This window comes from Callithrix jacchus, chromosome 17, assembly GCF_049354715.1.
Source record: "Callithrix jacchus isolate 240 chromosome 17, calJac240_pri, whole genome shotgun sequence".
Taxonomy (NCBI): Eukaryota; Metazoa; Chordata; class Mammalia; order Primates; family Cebidae; genus Callithrix; species Callithrix jacchus.
The window spans coordinates 56,092,443-56,109,835 of record NC_133518.1 but is presented as its reverse complement, the minus strand read 5'-3'; the positions used below and the strand labels follow the sequence as shown (position 1 = coordinate 56,109,835).

Genomic DNA, 17,393 nt, shown 5'->3' with positions numbered 1-17,393 from the left:
TATTTACATTTCTTATTTGAGTTTGTGGTGTTCTAATAAAAATACAATTGGATATTTTTATGTATTTCTTCAAGTGCAAATTAAGTGAGAATTCGAGCTAAATTTTTAAATTCTCTAATAATCAAGTTATAATGTGTATCTAATTCAGTACCACTGAACTTAAATTTAAATAATAGAAAACACTTATGGTAAAAGCAATGTGTTTAATTTGAAATAAACTACATTTAATGATAGTAAAACATATCAGACTACAAATATACTAAATACATTTTTAATTATTGTGTATTTATAGAATACCAAAGGGAATTAAGTTTATCTTATTTTTAATAGTAGTAATATTTTTCTGTATTAATTACCTGCTGACAATAGCTTATTAGAATTGGAAATGAAAAATATATTGCATTTATAAGGGCAACCAAAACCTATAAAATGTCTAGAAAAAAATTAATAAAGATAAAAAGCTATATGAAGAAAACTATAGGCCAAGTACAGTGGCTTAGACCTATAATCCCAGCACTTTGTAAGGGTGAGGCAAGCTGATTGCCTGAGTCCAGGAGTTTGAAACCAGCCTGGGCAATATGGTGAAATCCTGTCTTTACCAAAAAAAAAAAAAAAAAAGAAAATCCACCAAATTAGCTGGGCATGGTGGTGTGCATGTCTAGTCCCATCTACTTGGGAAACTGAGGTGGGAGGATCCCTTGAGCCCAGGAGTTTGAGGCTGCAGTGAGCTGTGATTGATTTACTGCACTCTCGCCTGGGTGAAAGAGTGAGATCCTGTCCCCCCCCAAAAAAAAGAGAGAGAGAGAAAAGAAGACTATAAATGTTATTAAAGGATATATAGCAAGAATTGAATAAATAGAAAAATGATAGTCCTGTTTTTGGATGAGAAGATTTTAAGTAAAAATATTACTTCTTTGCAAATTAAATGTTTAAATGGGTTGTCATTCCAGTGATAACCTGAGTGAGATAATGTGGTTTTTTAAAAAACTGAATACAGTTATTTTAAATTTAGTGCCTAAAAATGTTACAGTTATTTTAAAGGGCGTAATATAATTTAGGGATTAAAAGCACTGGGTGTAAATTCCTTTGTTTGAATCTCAGCTTTCTCATTTACTAACTTCACAATCTTAGACAGTTTACTTAACTTTTTTAATCTTTAGTTTTTTTATCTGTAAGATGAGGGCAATAATAGTAATTTCTTTATAGAGTTAACATTTGGTGCCAAGCAAAGGTTCATGTTGGTAGTTGTGGTTATTTTTATTATCATTATACTAATTATTAAATGTGTTGGAATTGCCACAGAATTTAAGGGAAAGGGAGAATGGCAATGGTAGATATTAAAACTTCAAAGGTTCTGTGATCAAACTAATGTGATAATATTATGTGGCTTGACTATTGCTCAGCTAAACAGTCTAGAAACAGGTTCAATTATATGTGGTATCTGAATATGGTAAAATGGGGGAAAGGTTATTGACTTGCTATATTTGGCTTTCCATCTGGAAAAGTGATTAAATTACACATTTATTGGAGAATAAATTCCAGATGACGTAAAAATATAAATATAAAAACTAAAAGTATATAAAAATACTAGAAGAGTATTTAGGAAAATTTTATGTAATCTCAGACTAAGAAAGGCCCTTGCAAGCAAAGTAGGCTCATGTACAAGCTGGATAAAAAGTCAAAAGACTAAAAACAAACCCAAAAGGGAGACTGGGAAAAAAAATCCCTATTAGTGTAGAATTCTTTTGGACGCAAATAGCAGAAGACCCCATTCAAAATGGCTTAAACTGTAAGGAGGTTGTTAACACACTTCACGTGAAGTCTGGGAGTAAATGGTTCTGCCGCATTAGTTCAGTAGCTTAAATCTTTATCAAAGATTCCAGGATTTTTTCTGCTCTCTTTTCATTATATTGGCTTTTGTTGTGAACCTTATCTCTTTCTTATTTCCTCTTCTCCTTTAAATACTTGGAAATACCCCACAGTAAAAGACTTGATGATAGTGAATCAAATCAGGATAAAGTTATCCCAAATTACACATCTGTTTTCTTATTTTTCTTTAGAGAAAGAAAAAATAGATTAAGAAAGTCTTATAATAATGGAAACAAGTTCTGTGGACAAGGCACAAAAAACATAACAACTGCATTCCATCCACCATTTATGATGTATGTGGCCCACTGCATGTGTATGGAAGACTGCACAGGAATATGGAAGATCAGATTCTTGATCTATTTGACAAAAACCTATCACATTACTGAATAAGAAAGTATTATTAGCTTACTCCTGGGTGTCATTTTAAAAGACTTAATTACTCCCTGTACATGTTTAAAATCTTACAGATTTTTTACAGAGAAAGAATACCTTGCTGTAGGACTGAATATTTAGCCAGATCAAATTTAAGAAAAAACCTTAAGTTTCATCACAAGCTGTTAAAGCTCTTATTTTGTACTAGGTGACACCCCGTTTAACATCGACCATATTGTTAATAGTTATGGGATTTTATTGAATTAATGAGACTGTTATCATGTAGTAGAATGTCTTGCTGAGTTAATTGAAATTGCAGAGATTATATAAATGGTATTAATGAACTTTGACTGCCTGATGCCTTAGCTTTAATAAAGACTGCTTGGTGGGCTAAATGAACACAGGCAGATAAAAGAACAGGTTCAATTTTGTGAACCTACAGGCTGTTGATGAAGAAAACTTTGTTACCTTTATTTTCAACTGGCATGAGTTCGGAGTGCAATGACTACTAAAAATCTAGCGGAGGAAAAAGCTTTTAAGCAGGCAGAAATGCTGACAATATAGGTGGAATCAAAATACACATTTTGGGAATCAGAAGCATACTGTTAATACATAATTTTTTATTATGCTTTATCAAATTTATATCATATTGAATTCATGATTGTTTCTGGTATTTCTCTTTTCTTTTAAAGATGTCTATGTAATTGCCATTTGTAAAGCAGGTTTTACTAATCTAGAATTGATAGCAAAATCAAAAATCACTTTTAGGTATTTGGAAAAAAATCCCTAGTTTAGATGAAAGTCAAAATTGAACTTGTATAATAGTTTTAATGGTATTCAGAAGACTCTTAATTTCCATCCTGCCAAGAACACCTTTATTTATTGATTTAAAATATGATTTAATGCTATTCTTTTTTTAATATTGTTTTTACTCTGTAGATATATTAAGTGGTAGATATTTCTTTCATTCAGTCAACATGTAGTGATCACCTTCTTTGTGCTGGGCCTGTGGTAGGATCTAGATGTGTGTATACACACACATATACACATTTGCACGCACACACACACTCTCTCACTCTCACAGTTATACAGTGTCCATTCTTACCTGTGGTACAGTACACCCTTAGGGCAAACAGTAGTTCACCATTACCTGCAGTTTCACTTTGTGAGGTTTCAGTTTCCTGTGGTCAACCATCATCCAAAAATAGTTGTATATAGTACAGTAATTTGAGCGAGAGACCACAATCACATAATATTGTTACACTGTATTGTTATAATTGTTCTATTCTTACTATTAATTGTTGTTAATCTTAGTGTGCCTAATTTATAATCTTTAAATTATAATCTTAATACCATTGTCATACACGTGTGTGTAAAAAACAGTCTAGTATATGTAGTTTTCACTACTATTTACAGTTTTAGGCATCCACTGGGAAGTTTTAGAATATATCTCCTGCACATAATCGGGGACTACTGTACAGTCATTTCTGTGCTCATTTTATTTTGTTCCTCTGCTTCTAGACTACAAGCTCCATCAAAATTAGGAACTTGTCCACTTCATTCCCTTTTGTGTCACAGCAAATGTAGGCATTTATAATTTTTACAATAAGTGAAAGATTAATGATGTTTGAACAAATGTAGAATCTAGACAGAGTAGTGTCACAGAAACTAGAGGAAAGAGAACATTTACAGTTTTGAAGATGTCTTTAGACAAGAACTCTTTCTTATTAAACTAGCCATAACTTATTATAAAATATATTGTGGGCAAAAACACTCTTTCTTTCAAAAGGTTATCACCACTGACAGTACAGAAAGAAAACCTCATGATAAACCTAGTAAGAACTATATAGTTTTGCAAGTTTTTGGATTAGAAAATCTGATGTTCTTAAAAATATTCTCCTCAAGTTGATTTTAATGCAATACCAATAAAAATTTTAATGCTTTGTTTACCATTTTGGGTAACCTAAATGATAATGTAACAGCCTAGAGTAAAAAAAAAATAGAATGGTCAAGATGAATTTGAGGGAAAAAAAGGAGCAGAAAATAGAAAATAGTAGAATATTTTCAAGGTCAAATTTTTATAATGGCACAATTATTGTTAATAATATACAAACCAATGGATTACAGTAGAAGCCTGGAAGAAACATCAGCTAAATATTCATTTTTTTACTAAGGATAGCATTTCAGAACTCTGGGGGAAGACGGGTTATTCTACTCATTGAAGATGGAATGATTATTCAGTAAATTGGTATAATTCTTTTGGAGCAAAAAATACCTATTTTCATGGCAAAAACTAAAATTATATCAGTTGAGCAAAGAATTAACTGAAGGAAAAAAGGAAACTGTATTCTTACCTGATCTCAACATGGGGAAGGCCTTTATAGTCATGAAAGCAAAATAGAAAACATGAAGGATGATTTATGATATTGGCTAAAGTTTATAATGTGGATATGAAGTAAGATATATCACAGAAATCAAAAGTAAGACTAATGATAACCATGGTAAAATGTTTGTAACAAAAATTACAAAGGGTTAGTATCTTTAATTGGTATAGAACTACTAGACATCACCAAGGAAAGGAAACACTTTATCAGGAGAAAATGGACAACTTATTAAGTAAACAGTCAATGAAAGTTTGGGGTTCAGTCTTGCTAGCATTTAAGTGAATTGTACCAATTTAACTGTGAAACATGACAAATTTTGTTTTTAAAACTGAATAAAGGTGAAGATGTGTGAGAGAGTGATTTATGTATTCTTCACTGAGGGAAATCTTTCTGGAGACAGCTTAATGGTATACATCATACCAGACTTTAACACATATTTTTATCCCTTTACCTTGAAATTCTCCTCCTAAGGACTTTAATCCTGAAGAAGTCATCAGAAATAGGCAAAAAAAAAAAGATGACCACAAGGATATCTATTGGAGTTTTAAATTTATTTCTTAAGTTTTGTTTTTTGGCTGGCCTCCCTCTCTCCCTTTATCTTTTTTTTTTTAATTTTTGTTTTTGCTTTTCCATACTTTTTTATTAATGCAATACTTCTTTATTACTTTAATGGTTAAAATTATGGCACTTTCTTTTTGGACTAACTTGAGACTATTTCAAGAGAATAAACCCCTCATGATTTTTAAAGCAGAGTTAGCAATGCTTAATGTCATTTTTTTTTAGGTGCCTAACATGTTATCTAAAAGATTTTTTTTTCAAGGTTTGTTTAATAAGGAGATGGTTATCCATAAAGACTGAAACAAGATGTGGTAATTTGTCCTAAGTCACAAGTAAATTGTCAATGGATCATATATTGTTTTGTAAAAATATAACTAAATCATTTTAATTCAAGGCTAGTAATAACTTATATGTGAAATCTAAAAAAGTTAACTTGTATATTATCTTTGTGATAAAAATTGGCTTTCTAAGAATAGTACAACACTACTAGACTGTGCAGAGGACTTTGTGACTCTGTTTGTCCATTGTAGGAAGTGTTCTCTGATTCTACCAGCAAAAGATTTATCTCCTCTCTGCTTCCATATTTTATTTTTATTTCCTCTAAAAGTGGTATTTTGTCTTGTCTTCTTATAAAAGAGCATCTCTAGTTACTAAGCAAAAGGAAAGTAGTAATTTGCTCACTTTATGAGACAGGAAAGATTATAATCTATTTTAATTTGCTGAAACATGTTTTTTGACACTTAAGGGGGAAAGAAATCTCATTAGCAAAGGTAGCCATAATGTGGAATACCGTATGTCACCACAATAATGGATCAGTAGTGGATTTTTATAGTACCCTTTTAAGCACAGCTTAGCAACTAATATTTTTGTGTCTATACCTATTCTTGGTGAAACCCAGTATAAGGAGGAAAATCATGTTGACAAAATCATTAAATAAATTAAAATTAACCTTATAGTTGAAGTAGAGAGGAAAAACTTATGGTAGTTTTCTGATTAAATGTGTTAAATCTTATTTTAACAAGTTTATTTTCTGTCATGCCTTCTTAAGGTTGTTTCTTTTATTATCCAACATTTCTAGCTAGCTGACTTCAGTGCTTCCTAAATCTACAGACATCCTAATTTTGAGCCATTATATAATGAAAACATTGGATGTAATTTCCTTAGGTCTACAGTTCTTAGTTGCCCTTCTTACTGCAGATCTTAACACTGTAGCTCATGATTATAATTTGCATAAATGAAATTCATATTTATGAGTACAGATCTTGAAGCAACTGACAGGTGCAAGGTTGTCTACCATGCCAATTTATTGTTTGTCATGTCATTTAAAAGAGAACTGCTCTCCATGTTTTAAAGAAGAATACCTGCTGTGGTTGAATTAGAATCAAATTCTAAAAGTGGATAAAAATCTCATCTTGTAGCTTTCCATTTTTATGTCTTTCTGTATAATGTGGAAATTTTGGTAGTGGGAATTGGTTTGAAGAAGTATTTAACTGAGGTTATACTGTCTACTAATGGACTCTGAGTATCCTCTATTTTTCTGGCTCTTTTATTTTAGGGCATGCATGAGCTGTTAGCACCTATAGTCTTTGTCCTTCACTGTGACCACCAAGCTTTTCTACATGCCAGTGAGTCTGCACAGCCCAGGCAAGTGTTTTTTTTTTTTGCTTTGTTTTTTTTTTTTTTTTTTAATATGAGCTCCATCTGTTTTTTAGCCCTCACTGTAACCTTTGTTTTTAAAACCTGAAAATTTTTTAAATGGAAGGTACCTACAATTTGTATAGGTTGTAAACATTTGATTGTGTTTCATGTGGTTAATTGTTAATTCTACACAATAGTTGTAAGGCCAGTTTAGCTATGGGGCAAATTTGGAATCATAAATGTCTTTGAAAATTTTGATTCTTTATCAAAAGAAGACACATAACGAATGGATCAAGAATTGAAAATTTTTGTTGTAATCGCAAAAGTGTTAATGATTGATAATATTCATATATATCATCCTCTAATGATCCATTTTTCACTCCAAGCTGAGTAAGACTTTATGAGATTCTTTCTCCTCACCAGGTTTGACTCAGCTTAATACATAAGTAAGGGAGAGCAGAGCCACAAAAAAACCTCAGTCTGTAAATAAATAAGATTGCTTCTCAAATTTTTAAGATACATTCATTTATTCTTTCCTGCAAATAACTTCTGTATTTGGATTTAACTTGGGCTAATTGTTAAAATTCACTTTTCTACCTTAAGATACCCTAACTTACGGACCTTCAGAAAATAATTTTGGAAATGTAGGGCTCTAGGACTGTAAGGCAGTGTCCAAGAGTATTCATCAGGCCAGCCCATTATATGCAGTAAACAGAAAACTTGAAGTGAACATTTCACATATCTGACTATAAGATCTTTATTAATCAAATATAACCATCCATTTTACTGAGCGTATATTCAGGCCTTTGTTAAATTAACTTTTGTCTACTAGTTTATAGATTAGTATTTTCAAGTTTCTTTGAAGCTTTGTTAATTTTACTGAGTTTTTTGCTCTTGACAAGAGTATAACCATATGTTAATTGCTTTCACTTCAGTTATTCTAAAATATAAACATGAAGTTAGTATAAAGATCCTGTTTTAATGCCAGTTTTTTTAAAAAACGTGAATGTATGCTTTAGATTGGAGCTCTTTAAAAAACGCGCATGTAGAATATAATTTACAGGAAAGTATAGGTGATTGAAAATAGCTTTTAAATGAGTTGGACATGCTTCTTCAATGGATTCAATCTGTAAAAAGTAAAATAAATGCCTAAGAGGTGTTCTCACTGATAAGTTGATGTTAAAATGAAAATAAAAGTTAGAGAAAATAAATCAATGTTTTGATATTGTATATTTGACCAGTAACTGTATTTTTGTTGTTTTGGACAAGTGATAGATTGTGGATTGATTGATTATTCTAGATGAATCATAGTCAAGGAATATATTGTCACATTGTATATTTGTTATGTGGAATAATTAGATAGTTCATTGTGGCATAGACAAGGCAGCTAATTTGTTTTTGATCTTTATAGAAAGCATTTAATTTGTTAATGGCATTGCTCTTTTCTTATAAAAAGGCTAATATTTTTCATTTGCACATGATATGAAAGTTATCAGTGTAGAATAAGGGAAACTCTGCATCTGCTTTAATTATTTAAAAATTACACATTTTGATTGCTTGTATTGCTTTTTTAAGTGAGGAAATGAAAACTCTCTTGAACCCTGAGTATCTGGAACATGATGCCTAGTAAGTACAAAAACTTCGTCGTTTATTTTATTTTTTTATACCTTCATTATTTTGATGAAAGTTTAACATAACATGTTACTTTGTTTTATTTTTAGTGCAATGTTCTCACAACTTATGGAAACTGCTGAACCTTGGTTTTCAACTTTTGAGCATGATGGTCAAAAGGTAAATCTTATATTACAGATCTTTTCAGTATATTCGATGGAGCAAATGCTTTCGGTAAATAATGACATGTAACCAAAGAATAGTACATAGCCATTATTATTGCTATAACCAAATGAAATTACCTATGGAATAAGATTGAGCCTGGGGATCTAAGTATATTTCTAATTATACTGGCAGATACACAAAGGCAATATAAAATTTTCATATAAATGCATTTTTATGTGTGTATATTAAGCAGCATCAGTGCTTAGTTATAAAATTATTATAATCTTTCTCTTGATATCCTAGTGAGTTGGTATACACATTATTATGGAAATGCATAGGTGAAACGTGTATCAAATAGGTTGTTTGGCTTTTACCAGTGTGTTGCTATTGAATTCATACGTTTAACATCAATATCCTTTACTCTTAATTTCGCTTATTCTTATTTTTACCTATTTAATTTTTATATAATTCACAAAGCATAACATGTACCTATTAAACTTTTAATGGTTTCCAGTATATTTATAGGGTTAGGCTAACATCCTTGCTGTCTAATTCCAAAACATTTTTTGGTCACCCAAAAAGGAAACTCCATGTCCATTAACAATCGGTCTCTATTTCCCTATTCCATATACTTTCTGTCTCTATGGACTTGCTGATTCTGATATTTCATAATAAGTGGAATCATAACATACTGCCTTTTATGACTGACTCCTTTCATTTAGCATAATGTTTTTTTTTTCTTTTTTTTTTAAGTAAAAAAGGAGTGAAGGAGAGGAAGAGAGAGGAAGAAAAAGAGGGAGAGAGAATGGAAATGTAGCTTTATTCTAAAAATGGGTATTAATAATGGCCAATCAATATTTTGTGTATTTAAGGTGGAAAATGTATATTTTGTGTATTTAAAGTGGAGCGCTCTATAAATATTTATTGAGTTTACTTGTTCCAGATCTGAGTTCAAGTCCTGGATATCCTTATTAATTTTCTGTCTCATTGAGTCTAAATTTCTTTATGAGTCTTATGCATCTGGGTGTTAGGTCGTTAGCTCTTATTGTTGCATTGATCCTTTTACCACTATATTTTGTTGCTTTGAAATCTATTTTATCAGATGTGAGAATTGCAACTCCTGCTTTTTTTAATTAATTTATTTATTTTTGCTCTTCATTTGGTTGGTAAATCTTTCTCTATCTCTTTGTTTTAAGTCTTTGTGTCTCTTTGGATGTGAAATGGGTCTATATGTAGCATACCGTTAGGTTTTGGCTGTATCTTTTGACTGGGGGATTTAGTCAACTTAAATTTAGGGTTACTGCCATTTGATGTTAACTGGCTATTTTATTCATTCGTTGATGTAAATTCTTCTTTATGTTGATGCTCTTTACTTTTTGGTATATTTTTAGAAAGGCTAATACTGGTTTTTCCTTTCTATGTATAATGCTTCTTTCAGAAGCCTTGTAAAGCCGGCCTGGTGGTAATAAAATCTCTGAGTACTTGCTTGTTCATAAAAGATTTTATTTTTCCTTCAACTGTGAAGCTTAGTTTGGCAGGATATGAAATTCTGGGCTGAAAGTTCTGTTCTTTAAGGATATTGAATATTGGCCCCCACTTTCTTCTGGCTTGTAGAGTTTCTGCTGAGAGATCTGCTGTAAGTCTAATAGGCTTCCCTTTGTGGGTAATCTGACCTTTCTCTCTGGCTGCCCTTAGTATTTTCTCCTTTGTGTCAACCCTGGTGAATCTAACGATTATGTGCCTTGGGGTTGCTCTTCTTGAGGAATATCTTTTTGGTGTTTTCTGTATTACCTGGGGTTGAATATTGTCCTGCTTTGCTAGATTAGGAAAGTTTTCCTGAATAATATCCTGAAGAGTATTTTCCAGCTTGGATTCATTCTCTCCGTCGCATTCAGGTACACCTATCAAACTGTAAATTAGGTCTTTTCACATAGTCCCATATTTGTGGAGACTTTGCTCATTCCTTTTTATCCTTTTTTCTCTATTTTTGTCTTCTTGTTTTATTTCATTAAGTAGGTCTTCAACCTCTGATATCCTTTCTTCTGCTTGATCAATTAGGCTATTCAAACTTGTGCATATTTTGCTAAGTTTTTGTGTTGTGTTTTTCAACTCCGTTAGTTCATTTATATTCCTCTCTATATTGTCTATTCTTGTTAGCATTTCGTCAAACCTTTTTTCAAAGTTTTTAGTTTCTTTACGTTGGGTTAGAACAAGTTCTTTTAACTCCCAGAAGTTTCTTATCACTTAGCATAATGTTTTCAGTGTTCATGTTGTGGCATTTACCACTATTTAATTTCTTTTTATGCCTGAATAATATTGCGTTATATAGATATACCACATTTTGTTTGTCCATACATCAGTCGATGGACATTTGGGCTATTTTCACTTTTGGCTATTGTGAATAACTTTGAACATTTATATATAAGATTTGTATGAACATGTTTTCATTTCTCTTATTGCATACCTAGGAGTGGAATTGCTGAGTTAACTATATTTTTAAACTAACCAACATGCTATCTTGTAAACTAACCTACATACCTATGATCATTATGGTTGTCTCATTATATTACACAATATTGGAAAAATCACAAATAATTCTGGCTATGGATGCTGTTAAAGATATTTGGCATATTGTTTCCAGTATGTTTCATTTCTTTTATATTGGTATAATTGATTGCATTCTGGTTAGAAATCATTATTACTCAGTCACTTGATTCCAATTCTTGAAAAATGAAATCAGCAATTGATGTTTTTCATGCCTTTGGCCAGCTCAGAGGTTGGCATCCTACTGCCTGTAGGCCAAATTTGGCCTACCATCTGTTTTCGTACATCTTAAGAGTTAAGAATGGTTTTTATGTTTTTAAATGGTTAGAAAACTATCAAAAGATGAATAGTATTTTGTAACATGTGAAAAGAATATGAAATTTAAGTTTCCATGCCCTTAAATATAATGTTTCGGAACACAGACATTTCTGTTTGTTTACTTGTTGTCTGTGGCTGCGTGGTCATTACAGTGGCAGAGTTGCAGCACAGACTGTATGACTTGTAAAGTGTAAAATATTTACTCCCTGGCTCTTTACAGGGTAAGTTTGTTGACCCCTACACTAGGTGATAAAGTGTTTCTTCATATACCAACATATTATATTCTAAAAGGGTTGCTGAAGGTAAAAGCTACTGTATGTATATTTGGCAAACTACTCTATATTCTTGGAATAATAACCCATTTTTTCTTGTCAAGTGATGTGATGAAGTCATAGACTTACATGAACGTCAAAATTTTGAGCAGAGTAGTTGAACACATATAAACACTGGTCATTTCTTATAGTGGTCATTTTGTATTTTATAACTGAGTCACAGTATGTGAGAAACTCAGTGACTAAACTGTGAGGGTTATCAATTCTTAGTTTTAACCTAATTGTAGTGATATTACTGAGTCAGCTTTATAAAAGTGGCTAAGACAACACAAAGAAAGACATTGATTTTATCAAGGAATGTAATAGATGTGACTTTTGAACATTCATGTTAATTACTTGCATATATGAATGAATAAATATGTTCCTAAAAATGATTTCTAGTGAATCCCTTTATCATCATCCTATTTTAATTCTTTCATGGTGCTATCACCTTTTTTAAAGAATGAATGGTAGGCAGAAAATAAGGCTTCTTGTTTAAACTGTCATGAATAAAGAATGACATTCATATATTTATTTCATATTTAAGTAATACATGTTTAATTTTTCTGTTTTTAGGGGAGAGAAACACTGATGACTCCTATTCCCTTTGCTAGACCACAAGATTTAGGGCCAACAATTGCTATTGTTACTAAAGTCAACCAGATCCAGGATCATCTACTGAAGAAGCATGATATTGAGCTTTACATGCACTTAAACAGACTAGAAATTGCACCACAGATATATGGATTGTAAGTATTACAATTTTGTTCGTTTGTTTTTTTGGTGTGTGTTTTTTTTTTTTTTTTGAGACAAAGTCTCACTCTTTCATCTATGCCAGAGTGCAGTGGTGTGATCTTGGCTGACTGCAACCTCTGCCCCTTGGGCTCAAGCTAATCTCCCACCTCTGTCTACCAAGTAGCTGATACCACAGACACATGCCACCGCGCCCAGCTAAGTTTTATAGTTTTGGTAGATGGGGTTTCACCATGTTGGCCGAGCTCCCCCGAACTCCTGAGCTTGCCTCTGACTCCCAAAGGGCTGGGATTACAGGTATGAGCCACTGCGCCTAGCCTAAAGTTTAAATTGCAACTATATCTAATTATATAGTAGTTTCTAGTGATATGTTAGTTTCTATGTGTCTCGGATCCTTATAAGTGAAAATAGCAACTGTTCCAGCTCCATTTTATTTTATATCTCTTTTGTGTTTCTATGTGCATGCTCAATGTTTATTATTTCACCTGTGTATGGTATGTCATCTAATAACTCCCTGTAATACCAACCCTGTAAATTGGTTATTATTCCTCTATTAGAGATGAAGAAGCTAAGGCTCCGATTTAGTTTACATGGATTGCCCAGTGAAATCATAACTCAAAACTGTAATTATTTAGGATTGGCTACTTAATTTGCAGAGCCAAGTCCAAAAGAAAGATGAAGGACCCCTTTGAAAAAATTAGTAAGAATTTCAAGCTAGTAACAGCAAATCATTAAACTGCTTTCTCAGATTACATTCCAAGAAGTTGCATGAGTCATACATGCATGGCGCTAGCCCCAAATCCTAACAGCACTATAAGATGTTCATGTTCTTTTTATTATATCATCGTTTGCTCTACCCTGAGAGGTAGATTCCTAGAAGTGAGATAGATGCCTCTCTCAGGGACCATTATGTATTTTCTTCAGCCATATAACTTCTGTAACATGTCATAGCAGAACAGGGAGATGGTCACTCCTTAGGGGTGTGTTTTCAGTGGCTTATAAAGTGTGTATGCAAATTAGAAAAATATGATTTTAGTAAATATGAATTATCTAGTGCTATAGACAAAAGGGTTCTTTATATTTAAATAACAGGATATTTATATCTCGTGCTAGGCAGTTTCTTCATAGGTATTTGATGTAAAGCTTGACTCTCCATTAGGTAGAACGTACAAAATTGAGACAGTTTTTTATTGAGGTGTGCAAAGTAGATGCTCAGTAAATGTGAATTTGTTATTTGAATTGCAAAACATCTCAAAAAAATCACCTAAAGCAGAGGCTGTTTATTTAAGCCAGGAAAGAGAAAAAATGAGTGTTTTATTTATGTTCTCATTTTACACATAGTCTTTCACAAATAATAACTTTCAGCTGTTTCTCTTCTTAGCCCTGCACTGTGACTGAAGAAGTCTGCTTTTCTGGTTTAATGCTGCCTGTTTTCCTTTCTCTTATCTTGACCTCATCATTGGGAGCAGCATCATTATTCCCAGTGAAAATGAGAAAATTGCGTGAGACATGTGGTACTGGGCAGCAATGCAGGTCATTAATGAATTGCTATGCACACTTTAAAGTCTAATATGTTTGTGATTAGACATAAAAATTTATTTTGAAATAGCTAGTAATAAGGTCAGGAGTTAAATTTTATATTCCTCTCCACTGTACAGTCAAAGAATTTATATACTCAAATACAAAAGCACATTTTACCCCCTCAGAAATGTCTCACTAAGGTCCAGAAATTGGTTTTAAATATTAGGGAAAGAACTTGATGTTGAACATGTTTATCATTTCTTTGAAAGGCTTTATAATTTTTTTGCCTTTTTGCCCAAACTGTTGCTTTATGTTGCAGTGGTGATGGTATAGGCCTGGGTGCAATCGTTTATTATAACCAGGGTGTTTCTGTTTCATTTTCAGACGTTAGTTTCCTTCAGTTAGTTTCAGGGGTTAGTTTTATCTTTATCATAATAATTTATAGAATTCCTTTGACATCTTGATCAGTACCTTCCCATTAAAATTGCATGATCCATGGCATAATTGCTCTTAATCTTTCCAATGTTATCAGCAATACTGAAAATACCAGGACTTATAATAAGCATAGTTACCTCATTTAGCTCATTATTTTTAATAGAATCACATTGATATTATTTTTTAAAATATGTATTTTTTAATCTTTGAAGGATAGATCAGTCGTGGTCTTAATTGGCCTGTATTACTATCTGTATATTTTCTATTAATGACTGTTAGAAACCTTAGGTCAAAAAATACTATAAGCCAGGCATTGGTAGCACATGCCTGTAATCCCACCCTACTCAGGAGTCTGAGGCAGGAGGATTGCTTGAGCCCAGGAGTTCAAGTCCAGCCTGGGCAACATAGCAAGACCCCCCCATTCCAGTAATATCAATAACAATAATGATAATAACAATACTGCTGTTAGAAGCATAGCCCCTGAAATAAAACAGCCTTTGTTTTTTCATCTGTGAAATGGAAATTAAAAATAATGGTACCTACTTCATAGGGTGCCTGTGAGAATTAAATCGTAATATACAAAAAGCATAGTGCTCAGTGTGTAGTATACATTTAATATATGTTTTGACATGCTTTTATTATCATTATTTGTCATTACCATTACTTAATTAGAGTATCATGGCTATGTGAATATGATGTCCTGTGCAAATCATTAGCCCTCCCAACTCTGACTTTTTTTTTTCTTTTCACTAAAGTCTATGTACTTCTCTTACCTGGAAACTTAAAATAGCCATCTTTTTTTTAAATTGCATTTTAGGTTTGGGGGTACATGTGAAGAATATGCAAGATAGTTGCATAGGTACACACGTGGCAGTGTGATTTGCTGCCTTCCACCCCTTCACCTATATCTGGCATTTCTCCCCATGCTATCTCTCCCCAAATCCCCACTCCCAGCTGTCCCTCCCCCATTCCCCCCAACAGACCCCAGTGTGTAGTACTCCCCTCCCTGTGTCCATGTGTTCTCATTGTTCAACACCCGCCTATGAGTGAGAATATGCGGTATTTCATTTTCTGTTCTTGTGTCAGTTTGCTGAGAATGATGGTCTCCAGGTTCATCCATGTCCCTACAAAGGACACGAACTCATCATTTTTGATGGCTGCATAATATTCCATGGTGTATATGTGCCACATTTTCCCTGTCCAGTCTATCATCGATGGGCATTTGGGTTGCTATTGTAAACAGTGCTGCAGTGAACATTCGTGTGCATGTGTCCTTAGAGTAGAATGATTTATAATCCTTTGGATATATACCCAGTAATGGGATTGCTGGGTTAAATGGAATTTCTATTTCTAGGTCCTTGAGGAATTGCCACACTGTCTTCCACAATGGTTGAACTAATTTACACTCCCACCAACAGTGTAAAAGTGTTCCTGTTTCTCCACATCCTCTCCAGCATCTGTTGTCTCCAGATTTTTTAATGATCGCCATTCTAACTGGCATGAGATGGTATCTCAATGTAGTTTCGATTTGCATTTCTCTGATGACCAGTGATGATGAGCATTTTTTCATATGTTTGTTGGCCTCATGTATGTCTTCTTTTGTAAAGTGTTCATATCCTTTGCCCACTTTTGAATGGGCTTGTTTGTTATTTTCTTGTAAATCTGTTTTAGTTCTTTGTAAATTCTGAATACAGCCCTTTGTCAGATGGGTAAACTGCAAAAATTTTTTCCCATTCTGTTGGTTATCGATTCACTCTAGTGACTGTTTCTTTTGCCGTGCAGAAGCTGTGGAGTTTGATTAGGTCCCATTTGTCTATTTTGGCTTTTGTTGCCAATGCTTTTGGTGTTTTGATCATGAAGTCCTTGCCTACTCCTATGTCCTGAATGGTTCTGCCTAGATTTTCTTCTAGGGTTTTTATGGTGCCAGGTCTTATGTTTAAGTCTTTAATCCATCTGGAGTTAATTTTAGTGTAAGGTGTCAGGAAGAGGTCCAGTTTCTACTTTCTGCACATAGCTAGCCAGTTTTCCCAACACCATTTATTAAACAGGGAATCCTTTCCCCATTGCTTATTTTTGTCAGGTTTGTCAAAGATCAGATGGTTGTAGATATGTCGTGTTGCCTCCAAGGCCTCTGTTCTGTTCCATTGGTCTATATCTCTGTTTTGGTACCCGTACCATGCTGTTTTGATTACTGTAGCCTTGTAGTATAGTTTGAAGTCCAGTAATGTGATGCCTCCCGCTGTGTTCTTTTTGCTTAGAATTGACTTGGTTATGTGGGCTCTCTTTTGGTTCCATATGAAGTTCAAGGTGGTTTTTTTCAGTTCTGTGAAGGTCATTGGTAGCTTGATAGGGATAGCATTGAATCTGTAAGTTACTTTGGGCAGTATGGACAAAATAGCCATCTTTTGGATCAGTGCTTTCTAAAGTGATGCTATAGAAGTTGGGAGTGAATTTTTATAAATGATCATATAGTTTGGCACAATAATCTTATGTTCTAGAATTTAAGAAATACTGTAGTTTTGTATTTCATAGAAATGAATTAAAATATCTTGTTCTGTATCATACAAATAAATTAATCCAACTAATTGCTGTGCTACTTTTATTTCTATTGTAAGAAAGTTGTCAATTGAGTTTTACATTCAAAATTAATACTTGAAAATATAGTCAGTGGTTTGAGTAAATATCACCAAGGGGCAGATGTAAAATAATCAGTTTTTAGTTTATGAAACTGCTTTCTCAGATTACATAATAATTCATTCATAGTTGTGTCATCTAAAGTGTGCTTCTACATGCCAATATTTTATAGAATTTTGGTTTTCAAACAAAACTAATACTTTCTTGTAAAGTAAAATCAAGAAAATTACAATTTACAGTAAAAGTGAAAAATTTTTTAATTAAAAATAGAAAATAAAAA

The 17,393-nt window shown here is 32.8% G+C and overlaps 1 protein-coding gene across 50 annotated transcripts in view; it reads left to right on the top strand.

Moving 5' to 3' along the window:
• The window catches only part of TBC1D5 (TBC1 domain family member 5), a 562,606-nt gene that overhangs the window by 345,133 nt on the left and 200,080 nt on the right, over nt 1–17,393 (top strand). For all 50 annotated transcript variants that reach the window (XM_078354367.1, XM_078354358.1, XM_078354366.1 and 47 more), the window contains 4 exons: nt 6,739–6,827; nt 8,397–8,447; nt 8,543–8,612; nt 12,347–12,519. In XM_078354367.1, coding sequence (XP_078210493.1) covers nt 6,739–6,827; nt 8,397–8,447; nt 8,543–8,612; nt 12,347–12,519 — 383 coding nt within the window. The remainder of the gene's footprint in view (nt 1–6,738; nt 6,828–8,396; nt 8,448–8,542; nt 8,613–12,346; nt 12,520–17,393) is intronic.